At 43.6% G+C, this 22,086-nt stretch overlaps 2 protein-coding genes across 15 annotated transcripts in view; one reads left to right on the forward strand and one right to left on the reverse strand.

Annotated features, from left to right (window-relative positions):
* The window catches only part of LOC109890024 (reticulon-4-like), a 26,515-nt gene extending 17,569 nt beyond the window's left edge, over window positions 1-8,946 (forward strand). For 6 of the 10 annotated variants that reach the window (XM_020481981.2, XM_020481980.2, XM_020481978.2 and 3 more), the window contains 6 exons: window positions 1,796-2,003; window positions 3,158-3,296; window positions 4,455-4,524; window positions 4,886-4,932; window positions 5,498-5,556; window positions 7,965-8,946. In XM_020481981.2, coding sequence (XP_020337570.2) covers window positions 1,796-2,003; window positions 3,158-3,296; window positions 4,455-4,524; window positions 4,886-4,932; window positions 5,498-5,556; window positions 7,965-8,010 — 569 coding nt within the window. In that variant the 3' untranslated portion in view covers window positions 8,011-8,946. Of the gene's footprint in view, window positions 1-99; window positions 353-1,795; window positions 2,004-3,157; window positions 3,297-4,454; window positions 4,933-5,497; window positions 5,557-7,964 lie in introns of those variants that run through there. The other 4 variants (XR_004209849.1, XR_004209850.1, XM_031823696.1 and 1 more) reach the window with 3 other exon arrangements.
* LOC109890025 (echinoderm microtubule-associated protein-like 6) overlaps window positions 8,401-22,086 on the reverse strand; it is a 103,373-nt gene continuing 89,687 nt past the window's right edge. For 3 of the 5 annotated variants that reach the window (XM_031823688.1, XM_031823691.1, XM_031823689.1), the window contains 12 exons: window positions 21,863-21,883; window positions 21,324-21,497; window positions 20,966-21,174; window positions 20,696-20,853; window positions 19,284-19,398; window positions 17,258-17,446; window positions 16,840-17,012; window positions 14,761-14,923; window positions 12,693-12,796; window positions 11,815-11,968; window positions 11,457-11,557; window positions 8,401-11,283 (listed from right to left, as the gene is read on the reverse strand). In XM_031823688.1, coding sequence (XP_031679548.1) covers window positions 11,259-11,283; window positions 11,457-11,557; window positions 11,815-11,968; window positions 12,693-12,796; window positions 14,761-14,923; window positions 16,840-17,012; window positions 17,258-17,446; window positions 19,284-19,398; window positions 20,696-20,853; window positions 20,966-21,174; window positions 21,324-21,497; window positions 21,863-21,883 — 1,586 coding nt within the window. In that variant the 3' untranslated portion in view covers window positions 8,401-11,258. The remainder of the gene's footprint in view (window positions 11,284-11,456; window positions 11,558-11,814; window positions 11,969-12,692; window positions 12,797-14,760; window positions 14,924-16,839; window positions 17,013-17,257; window positions 17,447-19,283; window positions 19,399-20,695; window positions 20,854-20,965; window positions 21,175-21,323; window positions 21,498-21,862; window positions 21,884-22,086) is intronic. The other 2 variants (XM_031823692.1, XM_031823690.1) reach the window with 1 other exon arrangement.

Genomic DNA, 22,086 nt, shown 5'->3' on the forward strand with positions numbered 1-22,086 from the left:
GCAAGATGCACTGTTGTGGTGTTGATTTGAACTGGTCAACATTTGCAGAGTTATGTAACATTTACCACACCTACTACTCCCCAATTTTCATACCGTGTTGAAACCAAATGATTATTCATGCAAAGCTTTACCACACTTCACTCGAATTGTAGAAAAGCTAATTCACATATTTGCATTCGTCATGTATTGAAACGTATTATGGGTTAATTATTAAGGGCTGAGGCGCTGCAGAGCTGTGCATACAATTGTCTTTCTATCAAATCGACCTAGCAGGAGGTGAACTGCCTCGCTCTCCCTCGCACAGCTGAGCTGGTGCTGAATGCGAGGAGGCTCAAGATGGATGCCAAATGGGGTTAGTGCTGTCATGCTCTTGTTTACGATGCAGATTTTTTCATATCACATTTATATTCGATTGCATTGCAATTTTAATTAACCACTGCTTGACACATGCTTTGGTGGGAGGCAGATGTGAAGGAATTGAGCTGTGCGTGGCACGCTACTGACGTTTATCTTTATGGGGGCTACACTGGCCTGATAGAAAGACATGGCGTTATCGACGATTCATGGCGTTGTCCCTGTATCTATATCCCCTATGGATATATTAAAGACGAGTATATATATATATACGAATATGGAGATGTATACGGAAGGACTTGATTAAAACATGGCGTGTTTATAGGATCAGATCAGCGCTGTTGATGATGCGTGGGCTATTTTTAGGTCCTCATGCTAGTGCATGCTTACCATGTGTAGCTAGACAGACACGTTCGGACTGAAAGGCCCCCCCTTCACGTTTTTATTGATTGCACGTCAGCTAATATTGCTAGCAACATTCTAGACATAGGGCCATGGTGATGCAAATTCAGGGTCTGGCCGGCTAAGGCTAATATGCTAGCTAGCTATGTATGGAAATACATGTAGCCAAGCGTGGTAAGCTAGCTAGCAGCTAGCTTTTAAGTTCGGGTTTTGGGCAAATGAAAAGATAACGGCACCTCACGACGTGGTCCATTTTTAAGCTAAGGGTACAGATTGTCTGACTTGTACCGCTGATTTGATGCCTCTCAAGAACCATTGTGACTTGACAGTCAAGTGTGTCCCTAGGCTGGATAAAACTGCCGATGCTGCTTATGGTCTTGGTCCTGCAGTGTTTTTAGGCATTCGATTTTTTTAAGTGTCAGCTTTATGATCATTTCAATCAAATTCATGCAACAAAAGTCGTTGCTTTGGTACTTGATATGATTATCTTTTTTGGTAGAAACTTGTCAGATGTGATTTAGGTTTTCAACTATAAGCTCATTCATCACTTGTTAAGCCACTTCACATTGCAGACTCAAACAATGTCAGCTTGCTGGCTAGCCTACGTTTTTAAAATTCGTCAGCCAGTAGGAAATCGTCTGTTTCACATCTAATATTGTACACTGACCTGCAAGGAATCCCTGGTGAAACACAAGCATGGGTCTGTCCTGCCCCCAGCTCTGTAATTTTAGCCATCACCCAATCTTCACACAGAAATGGGCACTAGGCCAATAACATGACTCCTATGAATGGACAATTACCTGCAGTGCTATACTGGTACAGCAGTAAACTAAAACACCCAGGATTTCCTTTTATTGAAGTGCACGTATCCAGACATGTGGCTAGGAGCTAAAATTTTCATAGATTTCTCTCTGATTCATCCCGTCTCCACATCACCGCCATGATATAGCGTAGCATAATGTGTTGAAAGGAAGCCCACTGTTTTTTTTTTTGTGCTCGTGCACTGCAGCTATCTGACCCTTTCCCTTCTCCCCTGCAGTGGTAGAGCTCCTGTACTGGCGTGATGTCAAGACCTCGGGCGTGGTGTTTGGCGCTAGCCTCTCCCTGCTGCTCTCCCTGACACTGTGCAGCATCGTCAGTGTCTCCTCCTACATCGGTCTGGCTCTCCTCTCTGTCACCATCTGCTTCAGGATATACAAGGGGATCCTGCAGGCCATCCAGAAGTCCGACGAAGGGCACCCATTCAAGTGAATAACCAATAACCAACTCCATTTACACCATGATGTATTGCAGACAACATCTATATATTCTATTACATCATACATGCCATGACATATTGCAGACAACATCCATATATTCTATTACATTATACATGCCTTACTTCCAAGGGGCAGATTAGGATGCCAAGCAGAGTAACGTTGACGTCTCGCTTACATTTCTAATACCGCAGCCTTGGAGGGATAGGGGGATACCTAGTCAGTTCTCCAACTGAAATGTGTCTTCTGCATTTAACCCAACCCCTCTGAATCAGAGCGGTGCAGCGGGTTGCATTAATCGACATCCACGTCTTTGGGGAACAGTGGGTTAACTGCCTTGCTCTCAGGGGCAGAACAACAGATATTTACCTTGTCAGCTCGGGGATTCGATCTAGCAACCTTTCGGTTACTGGCCCAACTCTCTAATCACTAAGACCATGGAACGGTGATCAATATACTAAGGAAGTGTTTCCAAAGAGTATGCATCTATATAGGGTTTGAGGATAATTCCATTTAGTCAATTCAGTCATTTAATTTAATTGACTGAATTGAAACCCCATATCAGTATTAGGAATTTGCCATTTGAACATTAATCCAGCTACTTGGCTATTTGATAGAGATTATTCTGTTGGAGTAAAACATTGACTTGAAAGCTGTTCAGGAGAAGTGAGCATCACTTGATTTGATGGGTTGCAGTAGTGGATGTATTCTCAGCCATTAAGGGAGAAGGGACGTGGCTCCTATTTGAGAGTAAACATTGCCACTCAGTCACACGCACAGAGCTGCAACTCAGTTTATCCCCATTCCTGGCAGTGGCTCAAAGCCGCCTTATGAGTTCTCACTAACCACTTGTTAAGATTTGAATTAGCTGGGTTTAAGATTACAATCAAAATGACTGGTACTCAGAAAGTCATAACTAAGCTGGTTCTTGGCTTTGCATTTAAGAAATCAATCTAGCATGCAAACAAAAAAAGGCTAACTATTCTCCTTGACAACCTGTGTGGGCTACAGAGGTTATTGTAGAACCTTCACCCATGTTTTGTGATTACGTTCTCCGTATTGCTATTTGTGTTAAGGCACCATATTTGGATTCATGATTTGTCTTGCAACATACGTAGGTCGATCGCTCATGTTTTGTCTTGCAGGCTGTACCTGGATCAGGATGTGGCTCTGTCAGAGGGAACTGTCCATAAGTACAGCGACTGCGTTCTGGCACGGTTCAACACAACAGTCACTGAGCTGCGTCGCCTCTTCCTGGTTGAAGACCTGGTGGATTCCCTAAAGGTGAGTGTTTATGCAACTGAAGATTTTACGGATGTAGGCCAACGTCCTGCATGAAAATATAGTGCTTGTATAGGAGGTACGGTCACTCGTGACCTGCAAACCCATATTTGATTTCAGAATTGGTTAGGATAATAAAAATTGACGACCTCCTGCTAGTTGGGGAGCCCTGCCTTAATAGCTACTGACATTTCAGCTGAACATTTGCCCTTAAATCTATGATTACGTTCACATGTAAAATGAGTGGCTTTGAGCTTTCCTTTCATTTTGTCCATGTACAGTCAGGCTGAAGTAAGTGTCTTAAGGGGGGAGACAGCAGCTGTTGAGAGCTATGAGGTTTCTACATGCTTGTCAACACCTTCTAGTTCAACTCTTGCCCTGTCCACTGCTAAGGCCATTCCAGCCCCCTCCTCCCAACCTGTCTGGCCCCTCTCTGTGGGTGGGGGTGTCTTTGGTCCTAGCCCCACCTCTGTTAGAGCAGTGGTTCCCAACTCCGGTCCTCAAGTACCCCCAACACTACACATTTTTATTGTAACCCTGGACAAGAACACCTGATTCAACTAATCATCAAGCTCTCTGAGTTTAATTGGGTATTTTAGTCTGGGGCTTCAACAAAAATGTGCACTGTTGGAGGGTACAGTGAATTAGACCTCTGCCTATTCAACAGAGCCATTGGCTACATCAATTTAGGTATATTAAGGTTCATGAAGTGTCATCTATTTATTCTGTAGTGTACCCTGTGAGCAGAGCGAAATAGTGACATCGTAAACCTCTGCCAAATGTTTGGAATCACTTTGGCTACACCACTATGACCTTATTTATACATTTGGGACAAGGTATAAATGCTTGTTGATGTTTTGATTCCAGGTCAGAGATTCTCAGACAGTTTCTTTAGTTGATCATTTTAAGAGCTCTGTCTACCATGTCCATTTTTAAAGTGGGGCTACGCACCTTTCATATTACCATATAAGGATGCATGTGATCCTGGATTACGTCTGCAAAGTACCTAGTGTCTGTAAATGCCGTAGGAATGAATATGCTACATTGCGGGAAATTGTTATAGAATATCTTTGCTAATCAATATATGGAAAATGTCTCCTACATATTGGCCAAATGTTTTAAACACACTCAAATAAAACCTGTCATTCTTCTCCCATTCAGTTTGCTGTGCTGATGTGGATTCTCACCTATGTTGGTGCCTTGTTCAACGGACTCACTCTCTTTATTCTGGGTAAGATGCTTTATAAATGGCAATTAATAACTTATAAAGGCATTTATGATGTTTTGTTGCTATGGTGCCTAGGGAAGCAGTATCATGTGATTAGCTCTGTAATACTCTCAGGAACAGGCCTAAGCTGGGTTTATTTCAGGATGCCATGCGAGTCCGAATAGAGACAGTGGTTGACTGACAGGTTTCGGTCTGACACCCATTATAACCGCCAGCTTCCTTTTTAAATACTTTGACATGCATCTGATCCACCCTTCTGGGTATAAAGGGACATGCCATCAAGATACTGTTTAGAGATTGCAGCAGAGCCAGGTTGAATAATGCCACCTTGTTATAGAACATTATCTTATTTTTCTCCCTCCAGGTCTGGTTGGAATGTTTAGCTGCCCTATTGTCTATGAGAAGTACAAGGTATGAGCTGATAAATGTATGAAAAAAACAAGTTAATGTGAAGGAATCATAGAACACGCACACCTTTAGACAGTAACCACGACCCCCCCCACACCTCTCGACAGTAACCACGACCCCCCCCCCCCCCACACCTCTCGACAGTAACCACGATCCCCCCCCCCACACACCTCTCGACAGTAACCACGATCCCCCCCCCCCCCCACACCTCTCGACAGTAACCACGATCCCCCCCCACACCTCTCGACAGTAACCACGATCCCCCCCACACCTCTCGACAGTAACCACGATCCCCCCCCCACACCTCTCGACAGTAACCACGATCCCCCCCCCCACACCTCTCGACAGTAACCACGATCCCCCCCCACACCTCTCGACAGTAACCACGACCCCCCCACACACACCTCGACAGTAACCACGACCCCCCCCCCCACACCTCGACAGTAACCACGATCCCCCCCACGCGCCTCTCGACAGTAACCACGATCAATTGACTTCATAGCCAATTGAGGCAGAAGTATTATACCTGAGCTTTTCACTAGAATTATTTTGTTTTATTTTATTTTAGGTACAGATTGACCATTACGTGGGTATGGCCAGCAAGCAGGTTAAAGACATTATTGCAACGTAAGTAAATACCAGTGGACGAAATACAAATATATTGGCATTGTCTTAACGAAGAAAAGTAGGTATCCAAAAAAAAGAATTTCTTTCAATAACCATGTCAATTGTTGAGGCCCAAACGTTGTTGTGAAGTAAGTTAATACTGGAGGACAAAATGTAAATATCTTACAAATATGAACCTTTCAAGTATTGAAAGTGTGTATGGAAGAGGAATGTGATTGAAGCCCTTTAGCCTTTTCTATTAATGACAGTAATGGGACAGTGGAATGCACTGTGTTGCATTCCAATGTCTTTCTGTCAGGAAAATACAGAAATTAAAATACTTATTTTACATATCTGAATAATTTGATTTTATGAAATTCAGTGGCAATAAAACAAGGTCATTATTGAATACTTTGGAAAAGAGTAGAAATCTGTGACATGAAATGCCTCATGTTATACCTCAACATTTTGTGCACGTTTTTGTTCATGAGACATACACTGCTCAAAAAAATAAAGGGAACACTTAAAGAACACAATGTAACTCCTTAGGAAGCAACACTGATTGACAATAAATTTCACATGCTGTTGTGCAAATAGAATAGACAACAGGTGGAAATTATAGGCAATTAGCAAGACACCCCCAATAAAGGAGTGGTTCTGCAGGTGATAACCACAGACCACTTCTCAGTTCCTATGCTTCCTGGCTGATGTTTTGGTCACTTTTGAATGCTGGCGGGGCTTTCACTCTAGTGGTAGCATGAGACGGAGTCTACAACCCACACAAGTGGCTCAGGTAGTGCAGCTCATCCAGGATGGCACATCAATGCGAGCTGTGGCAAGAAGGTTTGCTGTGTCTGTCAGCGTAGTGTCCAGAGCATGGAGGCGCTACCAGGAGATAGGCCAGTACATCAGGAGACGTGGAGGAGGCCGTAGGAGTGTAACAACCCAGCAGCAGGACCGCTACCTCCGCCTTTGTGCAAGGAGGAGCAGGAGGAGCACTGCCAGAGCCCTGCAAAATGACCTCCAGCAGGCCACAAATGTGCATGTGTCTGCTCAAACGGTCAGAAACAGACTCCATGAGGGTGGTATGAGGGCACGACGTCCACAGGTGTGGGTTGTGCTTACAGCCCAACACCGTGCAGGACGTTTGGCATTTGCCAGAGAACACCAAGATTGGCAAATTCGCCACTGGCGCCCTGTGCTCTTCACAGATGAAAGCAGGTTCACACTGAGCACATGTGACAGTCTGGAGACGCCGTGGAGAACGTTCTGCTGCCTGCAACATCCTCCAGCATGACCGGTTTGGCGGTGGGTCACTCATGGTGTGGGGTGGCATTTCTTTGGGGGGCTGCACAGCCATGTGCTCGCCAGAGGTAGCCTGACTGCCGTTAGGTACCGAGATGAGATCCTCAGACCCCTTGTGAGACCATATGCTGGTGCGGTTGGCCCTGGGTTCCTCCTAATGCAAGACAATGCTAGACCTCATGTGGCTGGAGTGTGTCAGCAGTTCCTGCAAGAGGAAGGCATTGATGCTATGGACTAGCCCGCCCGTTCCCCAGACCTGAATCCAATTGAGCACATCTGGGACATCATGTCTCGCTCCATCCACACCACAGACTGTCCAGGAGTTGGCGGATGCTTTAGTCCAGGTCTGGGAGGAGATCCCTCAGGAGACCATCCGCCACCTCATCAGGAGCATGCCCAGGCGTTGTAGGGAGGTCATACAGGCACGTGGAGGCCACACACACTACTGAGCCTCATTTTGACTTGTTTTAAGGACATTACATCAAAGTTGGATCAGCCTGTAGTGTGGTTTTCCACTTTAATTTTGTGTGACTCCAAATCCATAAATTTGATTTCCATTGATAATTTTTGTGATTTTGTTGTCAGCACATTCAACTATGTAAAGAAAAAAGTATTTAATACGAATATTTCATTCATTCAGATCTAGGATGTGTTATTTTAGTGTTCCCTTAATTTTTTTGAGCAGTGTATATTGCATAATTTTACTGTTAATAGGTTCTGCAAGAATTATATTATTGTAGACAAAAATGAAAGGTGTACAAGTGTTCCACCAAACAGTTTACATGCAAATTTTATCAAAAGGTATAACCCACCTCTTGTATTCAATTAATTCAAAACCAGAATTTAATTACCTGAACACCTGAAATATTTTCTATGAACCTTTGGCTGGATGTTTATAATTACTTCATTTTTTTTATTTACATGTTTTTATTGTGTATTTGTGACTGTCGTACCTTATTTGGTTTTTACGTAGCTGCACTCCTGCCTACATAATAAGTAGGCTATATTGAATTTAAGTGTTTTCTTGAGAGTTTTTACTCAGAAAGAGCTTTCTTTTTGGAGTTTTTTTAAAGCTGCATATTAACATCGTCTGTGACTAAAGCTGTGCCGCCTTTCACTTTCAGGGTGCAGTCCAAAGTCCCAGGACTGAAGCGTGTGAAGGCAGAGTAAAGAAAAGAGATTGAGCCAGTCCCTGAGACTCCCTATGAGAGGGTGGAGGGCACTCGGGGTGGGGGGGCATGCACCCCTGCATAACTGCTATTTTCAATCTCTTTTCAGTTCATAATTCCTTGTTCCCTGAAACACCCTGGGTTATGTTTTTTAAAATATATATTATTCACCAGCTCAAAAGTGTTCAACTTTTGATTAACTAAATTGAACATGCTGATCTATCTGGCTTAAAATGCTAGTTTGTGTGAAATATGAAGAAAGAAAAAAAATAAGGCTTATTATTTTAATCTTGCACTTGGACCTGACCAGTGATGCGTTTTGAAATAAAATTGTGTTCCATGAGCTGGTTCATTTGTTCTCTCCCTTGATGCAGTGTTCAGAAAATTGGTATTGCATTGTCTTTTTTGTAATGAGGGAGGGTTAATTGGTACCTTTGTGGAAACCTGAATACCTGTCGTTATTTGGTATGATTAAGTTAGTGGTGTTTGTGATTTTACTGTTTTATTGATAGACTGTAGTTTCAAAGCTTCTAGCTCTCTTCAGTGGCTATTGAGTGTACTTGACACAAGGTGTTGACGTGTCATTGTGCTTGACGATGGTCTTTAATGCCAGCAGGGCGATAATCCATAGCACTTCATGCTTCTGAGTATTTCTAGCTAGAAACATTTAGAACATTAATGATCATTTCACCTCATGCAGCTGCCTATTTAAACTCTGGAAGAACACGTTTACAAACAACTTAAGACAAAAAAAATGGACATACCATCTGTGGACCCAATATCTAAAGCTGCAAAATTATGTAACATGGAAACTTCAAGCATTGTTTATGCAAGTAATTGTGAATGATACTTCATACAATTGTAATGAACTCTTATGAGAACTGTTTGTGGAATGCATTGTGAAATAGAAACAATTACAATAAAGCTTATAGATGAATTACTGTGGATGTTTTTTCTCTCAGGCAAGAAGGGGGATTTAGAAAAGTAGCCACGGATATAGTTACAGAAACTACCTAAAACAACCCCATGGTCCTATAGGAAAGGATGTCGCTAACATTTTCCATCCCATAAGAATGGACTGTATGCTGAGCTATTCTAAATAGCATGTAGGAATGTAAATACTCCCAGTACATGATGTAGTACACATTTGGCACGTAATGTGTCTCAATTTCGTAACTGCATTTTTAAATGATTTGATTGCCTGTGAAATTACGTTTAGCAGACGATCTAATCCAGTGAAAACACAAAGTGTAAGGAATGTTGGGAGACTGAAAAAAGCTCAATGCCTTGAGTCATACCCACGTGTTTGCGGACAAATGACAAATTCCGTATTCTCATTTAATCTTTCCATACACTTAATACTTGCACATGTACACTCACAATAAATTGGTATAAAACATTGTCATTCATACGATAATCACCACAGATGTTTGATTAAAAAATAAATTCATGCATTTGAGCTTTTCTTTTTTAAATTTACAATATGATACAAATACTTTTACGATATCTAGACAATCTGTCTTGTACAAAAATTAAATGAATAAAAATGTAAACAGGAATCCATACTGCTTAAAGAATGCACATATAGTAACATATTGCTGTCACACTGCTAGCTAAACATTAGTGCGAATGACCGGCTAAAGACACCAAGGCTAAGAGCGCTATTCATTCTGTAAAGCTAAAGTGTTACACATTCCGCAAAAGAAATGTAAAGGTCATTTCTGAGCTGACGTGCAGCGTTTACTGTGAATGCGGTCTCCGCTAAAGCGGGAACATTGTCTTTAAATTTCGATCACGCTGTAAAACTGAATTTCCGTGATGCGGATTAACGAGACGACTAAGAGTTCAACAGTAGACCAAGGCCTGGTTTCCCAAAAGCATTTTGGCCTTAAAATGCTTTTGGGAAGCCAGGTTCAGGGTTTGAGTAAGACTGTATAGTCCCGCTTTGGTGTGACAGGTCACCGTCTCCTGGACTGTCTATTTCACTTAGCCTTTTAGCACTGACTTTGATAAATAATTTGAGGAGAAATGTACTCTATACGATTGTGAAGTCTCGCCTAACTATTTTAAGATGAATGTAAATCGCCCTGGATAAGAGCATCTGCTAAATGACAAATCTAAATGTAAGCCACCCAGTTGATATCCCTTACTAGAAGTGAATGTTGAAACATACGGTAACGCTTCAGTACTAGTTCTATGAACATTATTTTTGTTGAATCTTTTCACAATGGTTATATGGAAGCATGTTTCACCAAGATATTTCACAAAATTTAAATAACATTTTGACAATAGTTAAAAGCATTTTAAGAATGCTTCCTAATCTTTTTTGTAACAACCACAAGCTGAAAATTGATCGTCAGATCACAGTAACATTTAAATCTTTTCAATAGAGCTATTATAATTTACTATGTCACATGTTACATCATCTCATCATACTTTGGATGTTGTATGCATAAACGGCAGCAAACCAATGCCCCTTTCTGCATATTGAATGAGAAACTTTACAATCGAATAGCACCAGAGGTGTACAAAATAATTTCAAACGTGAAACTGCAAAAAAATATAACAAGTAGAAATATTCATAAAGGCACTTAAGGATATTAATACTTTTAAATGAATTATGGGGGGGGAAAAACTTTTATCCTCTACACTGGCCAGGATTTAGGGCTATTTTCAATCTATTGCTGTAGCGATACAGATTGCGCAATAGAAATTAAGGTAATTTCAGATTGAGCCGACATAGGCAGCATTTACTGTGAATGCAATCTCCGCAAACGCGGGAACATTGCATTTCAAATCTGCATTGTCAACCATGTGCGATTTGATTGAATCCCAGACATTATCAATGGTTTCATTATAGATCAATAGCTGGCATGGCAACCTGCTTTCATGTGTCCTTCATTGAAAGCAGATGTGAATGTAAACACTGCCATTTCTTGTTAGGCCAGAAAGTCAAACATTTTCTAGTGGCAAACAAATCTACTTCAAAGTGGTTTCCTGTTAGAAAAGGAGCTACCTGCTCTGCCTAATGCTTAGACTTGAATGAATAGTACAGTGATTAGCGTGTTGCCCATCCCCAGGTGTTGTTCTAAGGATGGGGAGACAGTTGCAGGCAAAAAGGTAGACCGCAGCCAGACACTTGAGGCTTCGGGATCCTGGCTGCATTCCTGTCGGAATCCAAGACTTACTGCGGTGGGCTAAGGAGTCTGGGTGCATGTTAGTGGATGGTTGTGGAGAAAAGGCTCTGGTTTACAGGCATTTCCACACAAAGACACTAAAAAAGAGAAAGACAATACAGCAGTCAGTAAAAAATCAGACCTGTCTGGAGTACAAGATGAGCTGTGAAAAATTCTAATGCAAATCACTTGTGAATGTGCCTATTTATTGTAGAGTAGCTTTAACGTAATTAATCTGACGTGGTTAAACCCGGTAACAAGCTCTGCATACCTGCAGTCGTCTCCTCCAGTGCTGATCACATATTTATCATCATAGGAGAAGCGAATGTTGGTCACGTGTGCCGAGTGCCCAAAGTAACGCTTGTGTTTGGCCTGTAGAGGATCAAAATAAGTATTAATTAAACACTTTTTTTTTTTGCCAATGCTCTCATCCAGAGCACTTACAGGAGCAATAAGGGCAAATAGTTTGTCATCCAGTCGGCTCGGGGATTCAAACCAGCGACCTTTCGGATACTGGCCCACCTCCCCACTTGGGGCAGCCCCAGCCAGCAGTCTGTGTTCTATGGCTTTAGTAACTACATATCTTTAAAAGCTATCCCAGTGATGTTGAGAGGAAGTGAAGCACTCACAAACTTCTCAGTGCAGGGAAAGTCGAAGAGCTTGACCAGTCCAAAGTCGTCCCCGGTGACCACGTTGAGGCCAGCGTGGGAGACACAGGCACAGTTGACGTCAGCCTTATCAGCATTCCGTGGCCAGATCCCCAGCACCTCATCTCCCAGGATACTGAGAAGGAATGAGAGAGAGGAGCCATGCTCAGACTGCAGAATATGCTGAACAAAACCACAGGCCTGCCAGTACTGAGAGGACATTAGTCCACCAAAGAATAACCTTTTTAAATGTTTCCTCCAAGTCAACTGAATTACTATATCGTACTCTTCTCAGTAGTAAAACATATGCAACATATAGAAAACATTAAAAAATATTCCTGCATACTGTAAAAGATCTCAACCAGACATTTGTTTTTCTGTTCATGTTTCGAAATAAGTATGCTACGGTCTATATGCAGAATGTATTTTAACCCATTAACCTTGGGGAGAGTGAATTTAGAGGAAGTTTGGGGTCTATTCATGAGAAGTGAACAGTGACTGCTGTGCTGCAGACAGTATTGCTTGACCTCCATTATTCCATTGATCAATAACAGACACCCAAACACAACTACAAAACATGTCTAGGTGTGCCCACTAAACGTCCGTACACAAACGTGCCCAGATGGCTTCAACGAGCCTAAAGCTCAAAAATAAGTTGAACCAGCAATGTTTTTGTACCGCTTCACCTTGCATTCCCATATTACGAGTGAGATATTATGTTTAGCTCCCGTTGTTGACGCCATATCGCAATAGTGTTATCATGCAATATTTGCATTCTTTACTGAATATTGATCTCAGTTTGATTTTGGAGAGTATGTGAGTTTGATTAAATTCCAGTCGACTACAATGAATCATTCTACCTGGTCCAGGTGGCCCAGGTGATCCTCTCAATCACAGTCTGTTCTGTTACCATTTTCCCAGAAGGCATCTCATGCACCTGGCGCTTATAGTTTCCTGTGGACACCTGTCGACACACAGCCAGTGACACGTCAGAATACACACTCATGCATATGCACACAACCAGAGGTCAGAATATTGTAACTGTCTGAAATACATCAGTCATCTAGTGTACTGTGCCTTAAGAAAGTATTCATACCCCTCGACTTATTCCACAGTTTGTTGTTACAGCCGGAATTCAAAATGGATGAAATGCATTTTTTCCCCCATCAACACCCATCAACACACAATACCCCATAATGACAAAGTGAAAACATGCTTTTAGAAATGTTTGAAAATGAAATGTAATTTACTAGTGGTTAGAGCATTGGACTAGTAACCGGAAGGTTGCAAGTTCAAATCCCCGAGCTGACAAGGTACAAAATCTGTCGTTCTGCCCCTGAACAGGCAGTTAACCCACTGTTCCTAGGCCGTCATTGAAAATAAGAATTTGTTCTTAACTGACTTGCCTAGTTAAATAAAGGTAAAATTTAAAAAAATTAAAAACATGTTAGAGTCACCTTTGACAACAAATATAGCTGTGAGTCATTCTGGGTGGGTCTAAGAGCTTTGCACACCAAGATTGTACAATATTTTCCACATTCTTTAAAAAAATGTATTCAAGCTCTGTCAAGTTGGTTGTTGTTGATCATTGCTAGACAGATTTTCAAGTCTTGTCATAGATTGTCAAGACGATTTAAGTCAAAACTGTAACTATGCCACTCAGGAACATTCAATGTTGTCTTGGTAAGTAGCTCCAGTGTATATTTGGTCTTGTGTTTTCGGTTATTGTCCTGCTGAAAGGTGAATGTGTCTCCCAGTGTCTGTAGACTGAACCAAGTTCTTAGCTCTATTCCGTTTCTTTTTATCCTAAACAACTCCCTAATCCTTGCAGATGACAATAACATGACAGCCACCACCATGCTCGTAAATATGAAGAGTGGTACTCAGTGTCATATTGGATTTGCCCCAAACATATCACTTTGTATTCAAGACATAAAGTGAATTTTCTTTGCCACATTTTTGGCAGTTTTACTTTAGTCCCTTATTGCAAACAGGATGCATGTTTTGGGATATTTATTCTGTACAGGCTTCCTTCTTTTCACTCTGTCATTTAGTTTAGTATTGTGGAGTAACTACAATGTTGTTGATCCGTCCTTAGTTTTCTATCACAGCCATTAAACTAACTGTTTTAAAGTCACCATTGGCCTCATGGTGAAATCCGAGTGGTTTACGTCCTCTCCGAGAACTGAGTTAGGAAGGACGCCTGTGTCTATAACTTAAAATTACAGGAGGACCATGGCAAACTATACTTGTCCCTCCCCTTCAAGGCACAGTCACATGTACTTGTAATTGTACGCTGAGGACAGGTTAAATTTAGAAGGCCAAGTCACCATCGTACTCTTTCTCTGGTCTTCATGTGGCAGTCATAGCGACACTCCGTAAAAGGGCTAAAGCTTTCCATAACAGCAAAGAATGGGTCTGAGTCTATAGGAATACCTCAAATACCTCAGATAGGGCTCCTTTTTTAGCACACTGAAGCCTGTCGGGTTACTCTGGGGCGGCTCCACGCTACTGTTAACTAGAAGGGGACTTGGCTATAAACGATTATGACCTGCCTGCCATATATGTGTGAGTCTAAATATAGGTGTTTTCCACTCTCAGCATGCTTTGGAATGGATATACGAGTATCCATCATGGTGAGAACACACTGTGCAACATGATCAAATGGTCAAGATGGCTGTATTAAAAAGACAACACTGACACGGTTGCCATGATGGTAAAAAAAAAAAAGGCTTTTAGACTATTCAAACATAATGACCTTGACAGCAAAATAAAATGGACCTCATTCCACTATCTATTTTGTGTGCGGTTTAGAAAATCCAGTATGTATGTCAGCCTATCAAAACCCCCATGGCTTGTAACAACAAGACTTAGTCTGTTTTTAAAACCCCTCCAGCTGTATTCTACTTCCCGTTCAGTGTGGCATACCTCGATGAACTTGCTGTCTGCAGAGAAGTCCATCTGGATAACGAAGCTGGAGATGTCCTTACAGTAGCCCACGCGGTTGAGTGTGGGGCCCAATGTAAGGTCATACAGGTCAACCGTACTCTCCACTGAGCCCACTGCCAGGAGGTGTTTGTCTGGACTGAACCTGAGAGGGTCACAGAATAGACATACTGTACACAATGTATATATGACATTGAACCACACCAACATTCTCATAATTAAAATGTAATTGACTGGCCTTTAACTGACCCAATGCCATTTAAAATTAGTTCACTTCCCCCTTTTGGTTAAATCAGTCTCCACAGTTTGAAAAAATAAATTGTTTAATTTTGGTTAGTTGTTTTCTTGGTTCGAACCACAGGTTAAATTGGGAATTCAGATTTTGGGGAGCCATATTTTGGGATTAGGGTTGAGCCAGGGTTGAACATAAGGCTATGGTTAGAGTAATGCAAAATTTGGGTTAGGTTTGTGGTTGAGGATAGGGTTAAGATTGAACAGGGATTTGGACATGAAACAGACTAGTTTTGAGGCTAGAGTTAGGATTGAACCAGAATGTGGACATGAAGCACTGTTAGGTTTGTGGTTGAGGCCAGGGTTGTTGGTTAGGGTTGTGGGTTAGGGTTAGGGTTGTTTCCAGGGTTGTGGTTGAGGCTAGGGTTGTGGTTGAGGCCAGGGTTGTTGGTTAGGGTTAGGGTTGTGGGTTATGGTTAGGGTTGTTTCCAGGGTTGTGCTTGAGGTTAGGGTTGTGGTTGAGGTTAGGTTTGAACCTAGGTTGAAGATGTCAAAGGTTGCCTCCCGGGTGGCGCAGTGGTTAAGGGCGCTGTACTGCAGCGCCAGCTGTAAAACCAGAGACTGAGTTCGCGCCCAGGCTCTGTCGTAACCGGCTGCGACCGGGACGTCCTTGGGGCGACACACAATTGGCCTAGCGTCGCCTGGGTTAGGGAGGGTTTGGCCGGTAGGGAAATCCTTGTCTCATCGCGCACCAGCGACTCCTGTGGCGGGCCGGGCGCAGTGCGCGCTAACCAAGGTTGCCAGGTGCACGGTGTTTCCTCCGACACATTGGTGCGGCTGGCTTCCGGGTTGGATGGCGCTGTGTTAAGAAGCAGTGCTTGTGGGTTGGGTTGTGTATCGGAGGACGCATGACTTTCCACCTTCGTCTCTCCCGAGCCCGTACGGGAGTTGTAGCGATGAGAAAAGATAGTAGCTACTAAAAACAATTGGACACCACGAAATTGGGGAGAAAAGGGGTAAAAAATAAATAAATAAAAGATGTCAAAGGTTAAGACAACAGGGTTCTAATATCCCATAACTCTTTGAGAAAATGGGGCCAGCGTTGCTAGTTAGCAATGGTGCTAGTCATTATCAATGGCACTGGTCCAATAAATTTGTTCATTTTCGAATGCTGCCTGATGTAATAATTACGTTGGGTTAACCTGTATATTTTCGACCTAGGGTTGAACTGGGATGAGGACAAGATTTACTGCCAGGATGTGGACATGAAGCTAGGGTTAGGGCTGATGCTAGGGTTAGTTATTGCCAGGATGTGGACATGAAGTTAGGGTTAGGGCTGATGCTAGGGTTAGTTATTGCCAGGATGTGGACATGAAGTTAGGGTTAGGGCTGATGCTAGGGTTAGTTATTGCCAGGATGTGGACATGAAGTTAGGGTTAGGGCTGATGCTAGGGTTAGTTATTGCCAGGATGTGGACATGAAGTTAGGGTTAGGGCTGATGCTAGGGTTAGTTATTGCCAGGATGTGGACATGAAGTTAGGGTTAGGGCTGATGCTAGGGTTACTGCCAGGATGTGGAAATGAAGCTAGGGTTAGGGCTGATGCTAGGGTTAGTTATTGCCAGGATGTGGACATGAAGTTAGGGTTAGGGCTGATGCTAGGGTTACTGCCAGGATGTGGAAATGAAGTTAGGGTTAGTTACTGCCAGGATGTGGACATGAAGCTAGGGTTAGGGCTGATTCTAGTTAGGGTTACTAGGGTTACTGCCAGGAGGTGGACAGGAGTCTAGCCAAAGTGCTCCAGGTAGCTCCTATGTCCCCTCAGTTCTTACCTGATGTCCTGTATGGCAGCACTGCGGTCTCGTTTCTTGCCCCACATCTTGAGTGAGTTGGTGAGGAGGATGATGAACTCCCCATTCTTCATGCCCACAGACACCATCTCACCATCAGGACTGTAGCTGGCACACTTGGCTGGGTGGCCCAGGCTCACCTTGTTCAGCAGTTTCTAGCAGGGAAATGGACGCAGGGTTGTAGACAACAAAACATGACATAGGACAGTATTTTGCCATTCAACGGTAAACTAAATTCAGGTGCAAAGGAAACCAAGAACACAAACCTATTTACACACAGATTTGTGATTCAAAAAAGTTGTTTCTGCAATAAATCAATTAAGACATTCAACGTAAGTTCAAACGCAACTTCATAGCTCAGCAGACCATTGGAACCACATAGTATTTATTTGTGCTGTACCTTGTCGTCCAGGTCCCATATGCGGATGGTGCTGTCGTCGCTGGTGGAGATGAACAGGTTTTTAGAGGGGTGGGTGGCCAGGCCCCAGATCTCGCCCTGCATGTGACCGTTGATCAGGATGTTGGACGCAGCGTTCTTCTCTCCCACCTCAATGATCTCACCATCCTTTGTACCTACCAATATCTTACCCTGGTAGACAGGGACACAAGAAGGTTACTGTTTTTAACCCTTCAAAATCCGAGCTATAGACTTAGGGCTCGCTTCAATCCATATCGCTAAGAGCGTCTGCTAAATGACTAAAGTATTATACACTGCTCAAAAAAATAAAGGGAACACTAAAATAACACATCCTAGATCTGAATGAATGAAATATTCTTATGAAATACTTTTTTCTTTACATAGTTGAATGTGCTGTCAACAAAATCACACAAAAATGATCAATGGAAATCAAATTTATCAACCCATGGAGGTCTGGATTTGGAGTCACACTCAAAATTAAAGTGGAAAACCACTCTACAGGCTGATCCAACTTTGATGTAATGTCCTTAAAACAAGTCAAAATGAGGCTCAGTAGTGTGTGTGGCCTCCACGTGCCTGTATGACCTCCCTACAACGCCTGGGCATGCTCCTGATGAGGTGGCGGATGGTCTCCTAAGGGATCTCCTCCCAGACCTGGACTAAAGCATCCGCCAACTCCTGGACAGTCTGTGGTGCAAAGTGGCGTTGGTGGATGGAGCGAGACATGATGTCCCAGATGTGCTCAATTGGATTCAGGTCTGGGGAAGGGGCAGGCCAGTCCATAGCATCAATGCCTTCCTCTTGCAGGAACTGCTGACACACTCCAGCCACATGAGGTGTAGCATTGTCTTGCATTAGGAGGAACCCAGGGCCAACCACACCACATGTTCTCCCAAGGGGTCTGAGGATCTCATCTCGGTACCTAATGGCAGTCAGGCTACCTCTGTGCAGCCCCCCAAAGAAATGCCACCCCACACCATGACTGACCCACCGCCAAACCGGTCATGCTGGAGGAGGATGTTGCAGGCAGCAGAACGTTCTCCACGGTGTCTCCAGACTGTCACATGTGCTCAGTGTGAACCTGCTTTCATCTGTGAAGAGCACAGGGCGCCAGTGGCGAATTTGCCAATCTTGGTGTTCTCTGGCAAATGCCAAACGTCCTGCACGGTGTTGGGCTGTAAGCACAACCCCCACCTGTGGACGTCGGGCCCTCATACCACCCTCATGGAGTCTTTCTGACCGTTTGAGCAGACACATGCACATTTGTGGCCTGCTGGAGGTCATTTTGCAGGGCTCTGGCAGTGCTCCTCCTGCTCCTCCTTGCACAAAGGCGGAGGTAGCGGTCCTGCTGCTGGGTTGTTGCCCTCCTACGGCCTCCTCCACGTCTCCTGATGTACTGGCCTGTCTCCTGGTAGCGCCTCCATGCTCTGGACACTACGCTGACAGACACAGCAAACCTTCTTGCCACAGCTCGCATTGATGTGCCATCCTGGATGAGCTGCACTACCTGAGCCACTTGTGTGGGTTGTAGACTCCGTCTCATGCTACCACTAGAGTGAAAGCACCGCCAGCATTCAAAAGTGACCAAAACATCAGCCAGGAAGCATAGGAACTGAGAAGTGGTCTGTGGTTATCACCTGCAGAACCACTCCTTTATTGGGGGTGTCTTGCTAATTGCCTATAATTTCCACCTGTTGTCTATTGTCAATCAGTGTTGCTTCCTAAGTGGACAGTTTGATTTCACAGAAGTGTGATTGACTTGGAGTTACATTGTGTTGTTTAAGTGTTCCCTTTATTTTTTTGAGCAGTGTATATATATATATATATATATATGATATTAAATTAAAATCTCTATCTCTATCCCTATATATATATATATATAAAACATTGTGACAGTACGTTTATTTCCAAAAGGATTGTTCTGTGAGTTGCTTTAAGATTAAACATCTGCTGTAGACATGCTCAAAGTCTCTTTCACTGCTGTGTGCCCTGGCTGTGCTGAACTCACCTTTCCTCGACAGACGGACCTCACACACTCAACAGTTTGGCCCGTCTCCAGCTGGAACGCACGGCAACGCTTCATCTCCTGGTCCCACAATTTCACTGCACCGCCCTCCTTTGTACTGAAAGTGTTATAAAGATATCATTCTGATTGTCAGTGGTCTTGGCAGCAGGTAGCCTAGCGGTTAAACAAATACTTTCCCTGAGTCCGATGAACTAGTGGACACCATTTTTATGTCTGTCTCTGTGTCCAGTATTTTTTTATTTTATTTTTATTTCACCTTTATTTAACCAGGTAGGCTAGTTGAGAACAAGTTCTCATTTGCAACTGCGACCTGGCCAAGATAAAGCATAGCAGTGTGAGCAGACAACAAAGAGTTACACATGGAGTAAACAATTAACAAGTCAATAACACAGTAGAAACCAAAGAGGGAGTCTATATACAATGTGTGCAAAAGGCATGAGGAGGTAGGCAAATAATTACAATTTTGCAGATTAACACTGGAGTGATGAATGATCAGATGGTCATGTACAGGTAGAGATATTGGTGTGCAAAAGAGCAGAAAAGTAAATAAATAAAAACAGTATGGGGATGAGGTAGGTGAAAAAGGGTGGGCTATTTACCAATAGACTATGTACAGCTGCAGCGATCGGTTAGCTGCTCAGATAGCTGATGTTTGAAGTTGGTGAGGGAGATAAAAGTCTCCAACTTCAGCGATTTTTGCAATTCGTTCCAGTCACAGGCAGCAGAGTACTGGAACGAAAGGCGGCCAAATGAGGTGTTGGCTTTAGGGATGATCAGTGAGATACACCTGCTGGAGCGCGTGCTACGGATGGGTGTTGCCATCGTGACCAGTGAGCTGAGATAAGGCGGAGCTTTACCTAGCATGGACTTGTAGATGACCTGGAGCCAGTGGGTCTGGCGACGAATATGTAGCGAGGGCCAGCCGACTAGAGCATACAAGTCGCAGTGGTGGGTGGTATAAGGTGCTTTAGTGACAAAACGGATGGCACTGTGATAGACTGCATCCAGTTTGCTGAGTAGAGTGTTGGAAGCCATTTTGTAGATGACATCGCCGAAGTCGAGGATCGGTAGGATAGTCAGTTTTACTAGGGTAAGCTTGCCGTATGAAGGAAGTTAGTTAGGTAGTTAGTGTAATGACTGGAAGTCTATGAATATCTACTAGCATACTAGTAGAAAAATGGCCTCATTGCCAAAATATCCTTTTAAGAGCATTGGGCCAGTAACCGAACGGTCACTGTTTCAAATCCCTGAGCTGACTAGGTGAAAAATTGGTCGATGTACCCTTGAGCAAGGCACCTAACCCTAATTTCTCCTGTAAGTCGCTCTGGATAAGAGCATCTGATAAATTACTAAAATGTCAACTGTAAATGGTCATGCAGCAGTACGGTACTCACGGCCTCTCCTTGCCCCCTGTGACGATGAGGCCGTCCCTCAGTGTGGTGTACATGGTGAACACTGGCCCGGTGTGGGCTTTAGCCACGACACGAAGCAGGAAGTGGTCTCTCCACACGTACACATCCCCATTTATAGCACCTGTGAATGTTAGGTTATTCTGGAGGAAGAGAAACTACAGCTCAGGATCACGAAACCGTTTAATGTATCTCTGAAATGAATTACTACCCATTAGGGTAGACTAAAGAGTGTCAAATTCTGTCGATACTCACCGCACCAAAGGCCACAGACAACATGGTCTGCATCCTGCCGTCCTCCACTGAGCCCACCACTCCCTTCTTATACATGAGAGAGCCTCCAGCTAGTGTCCAGAACTTGATATGCTTGATCCCAACAGACACAAACTGAGAGTCGGAGTCTGGCCGGAACTCAACTACAAAGATCCTGTCTGGATGGCCGCCTTTACTGGTCACTTTAGCACCTGGACAGGGGAACCCACACAAGCACAAACACTCCTGTGACCTGCTATTTACAGTTACAGAGTGATATCTAACAACATTGTTAGGATTAGAAATCCCAAAAATGCCCAGACCAATCTCAGTGAATATTACCAGGGTCAGAATGGCTCACCTTCCTGCCAGCGCCACACAGTGATGGTGTGTTCAGGCTCCACCCCCACAGAGAGCAGCAGCTTTCCCGTGGCGCTGAAGTTGACGTAGCCCACCCCCTTTGCGTGAGAGCAGCGCAGGATGGACAGCGTCTGTTTACTCATGGCGTCCCACACATGGATGGAGGGGGTGGTGCCTGGAGCACAGAGAAAAACACCATAGTCTGATCCAGTATACAGGGCTACAGTATGGAGCAGTCCAGGGCAATTGATTGGCTGTATTATAGTACTGGGTAAAAAAGGTCAGAAAAGTAGGGTTGAATACAGAGGGATAACTACTGGAGGATAGAAAACACAGGACAGGCCACTGGGAAACTGCAGGAGAACAGCAATAAGAGGGTAAACCTATAGGGGTGGTTTCCCCGACATAGATTAAGATTTTTTTTTCATTGAGCTTGCTTTTTTATTGTAGGACTGGGATTTATCTGTGTCCGGGAAACCGGCCCATAGGCATAGTAACTGTAGGGCACACTGTAAAGGTCAATCTGGACGGGGGGTTTACCTGGCAGGTCTGTCACTTCACCTGTGGTGTGTGAGCGTTGGGAAATTAGGCAAAAGAACAAATTCAATCTAAAGTGAGTGCCTTCTCAGATGCTGCTGAGGGCCATGATATTAAGCACCAATAAAAATGACTTCTAGCAACAAACAAAATGTGTCAATGTAGACTGAACAGGTCCTCAACAAAGTCCCAGAAAAATGCTATGATAAGGCTAAACATGGGCATTC

Source organism: Oncorhynchus kisutch, linkage group LG4, assembly GCF_002021735.2.
Source record: "Oncorhynchus kisutch isolate 150728-3 linkage group LG4, Okis_V2, whole genome shotgun sequence".
Taxonomy (NCBI): Eukaryota; Metazoa; Chordata; class Actinopteri; order Salmoniformes; family Salmonidae; genus Oncorhynchus; species Oncorhynchus kisutch.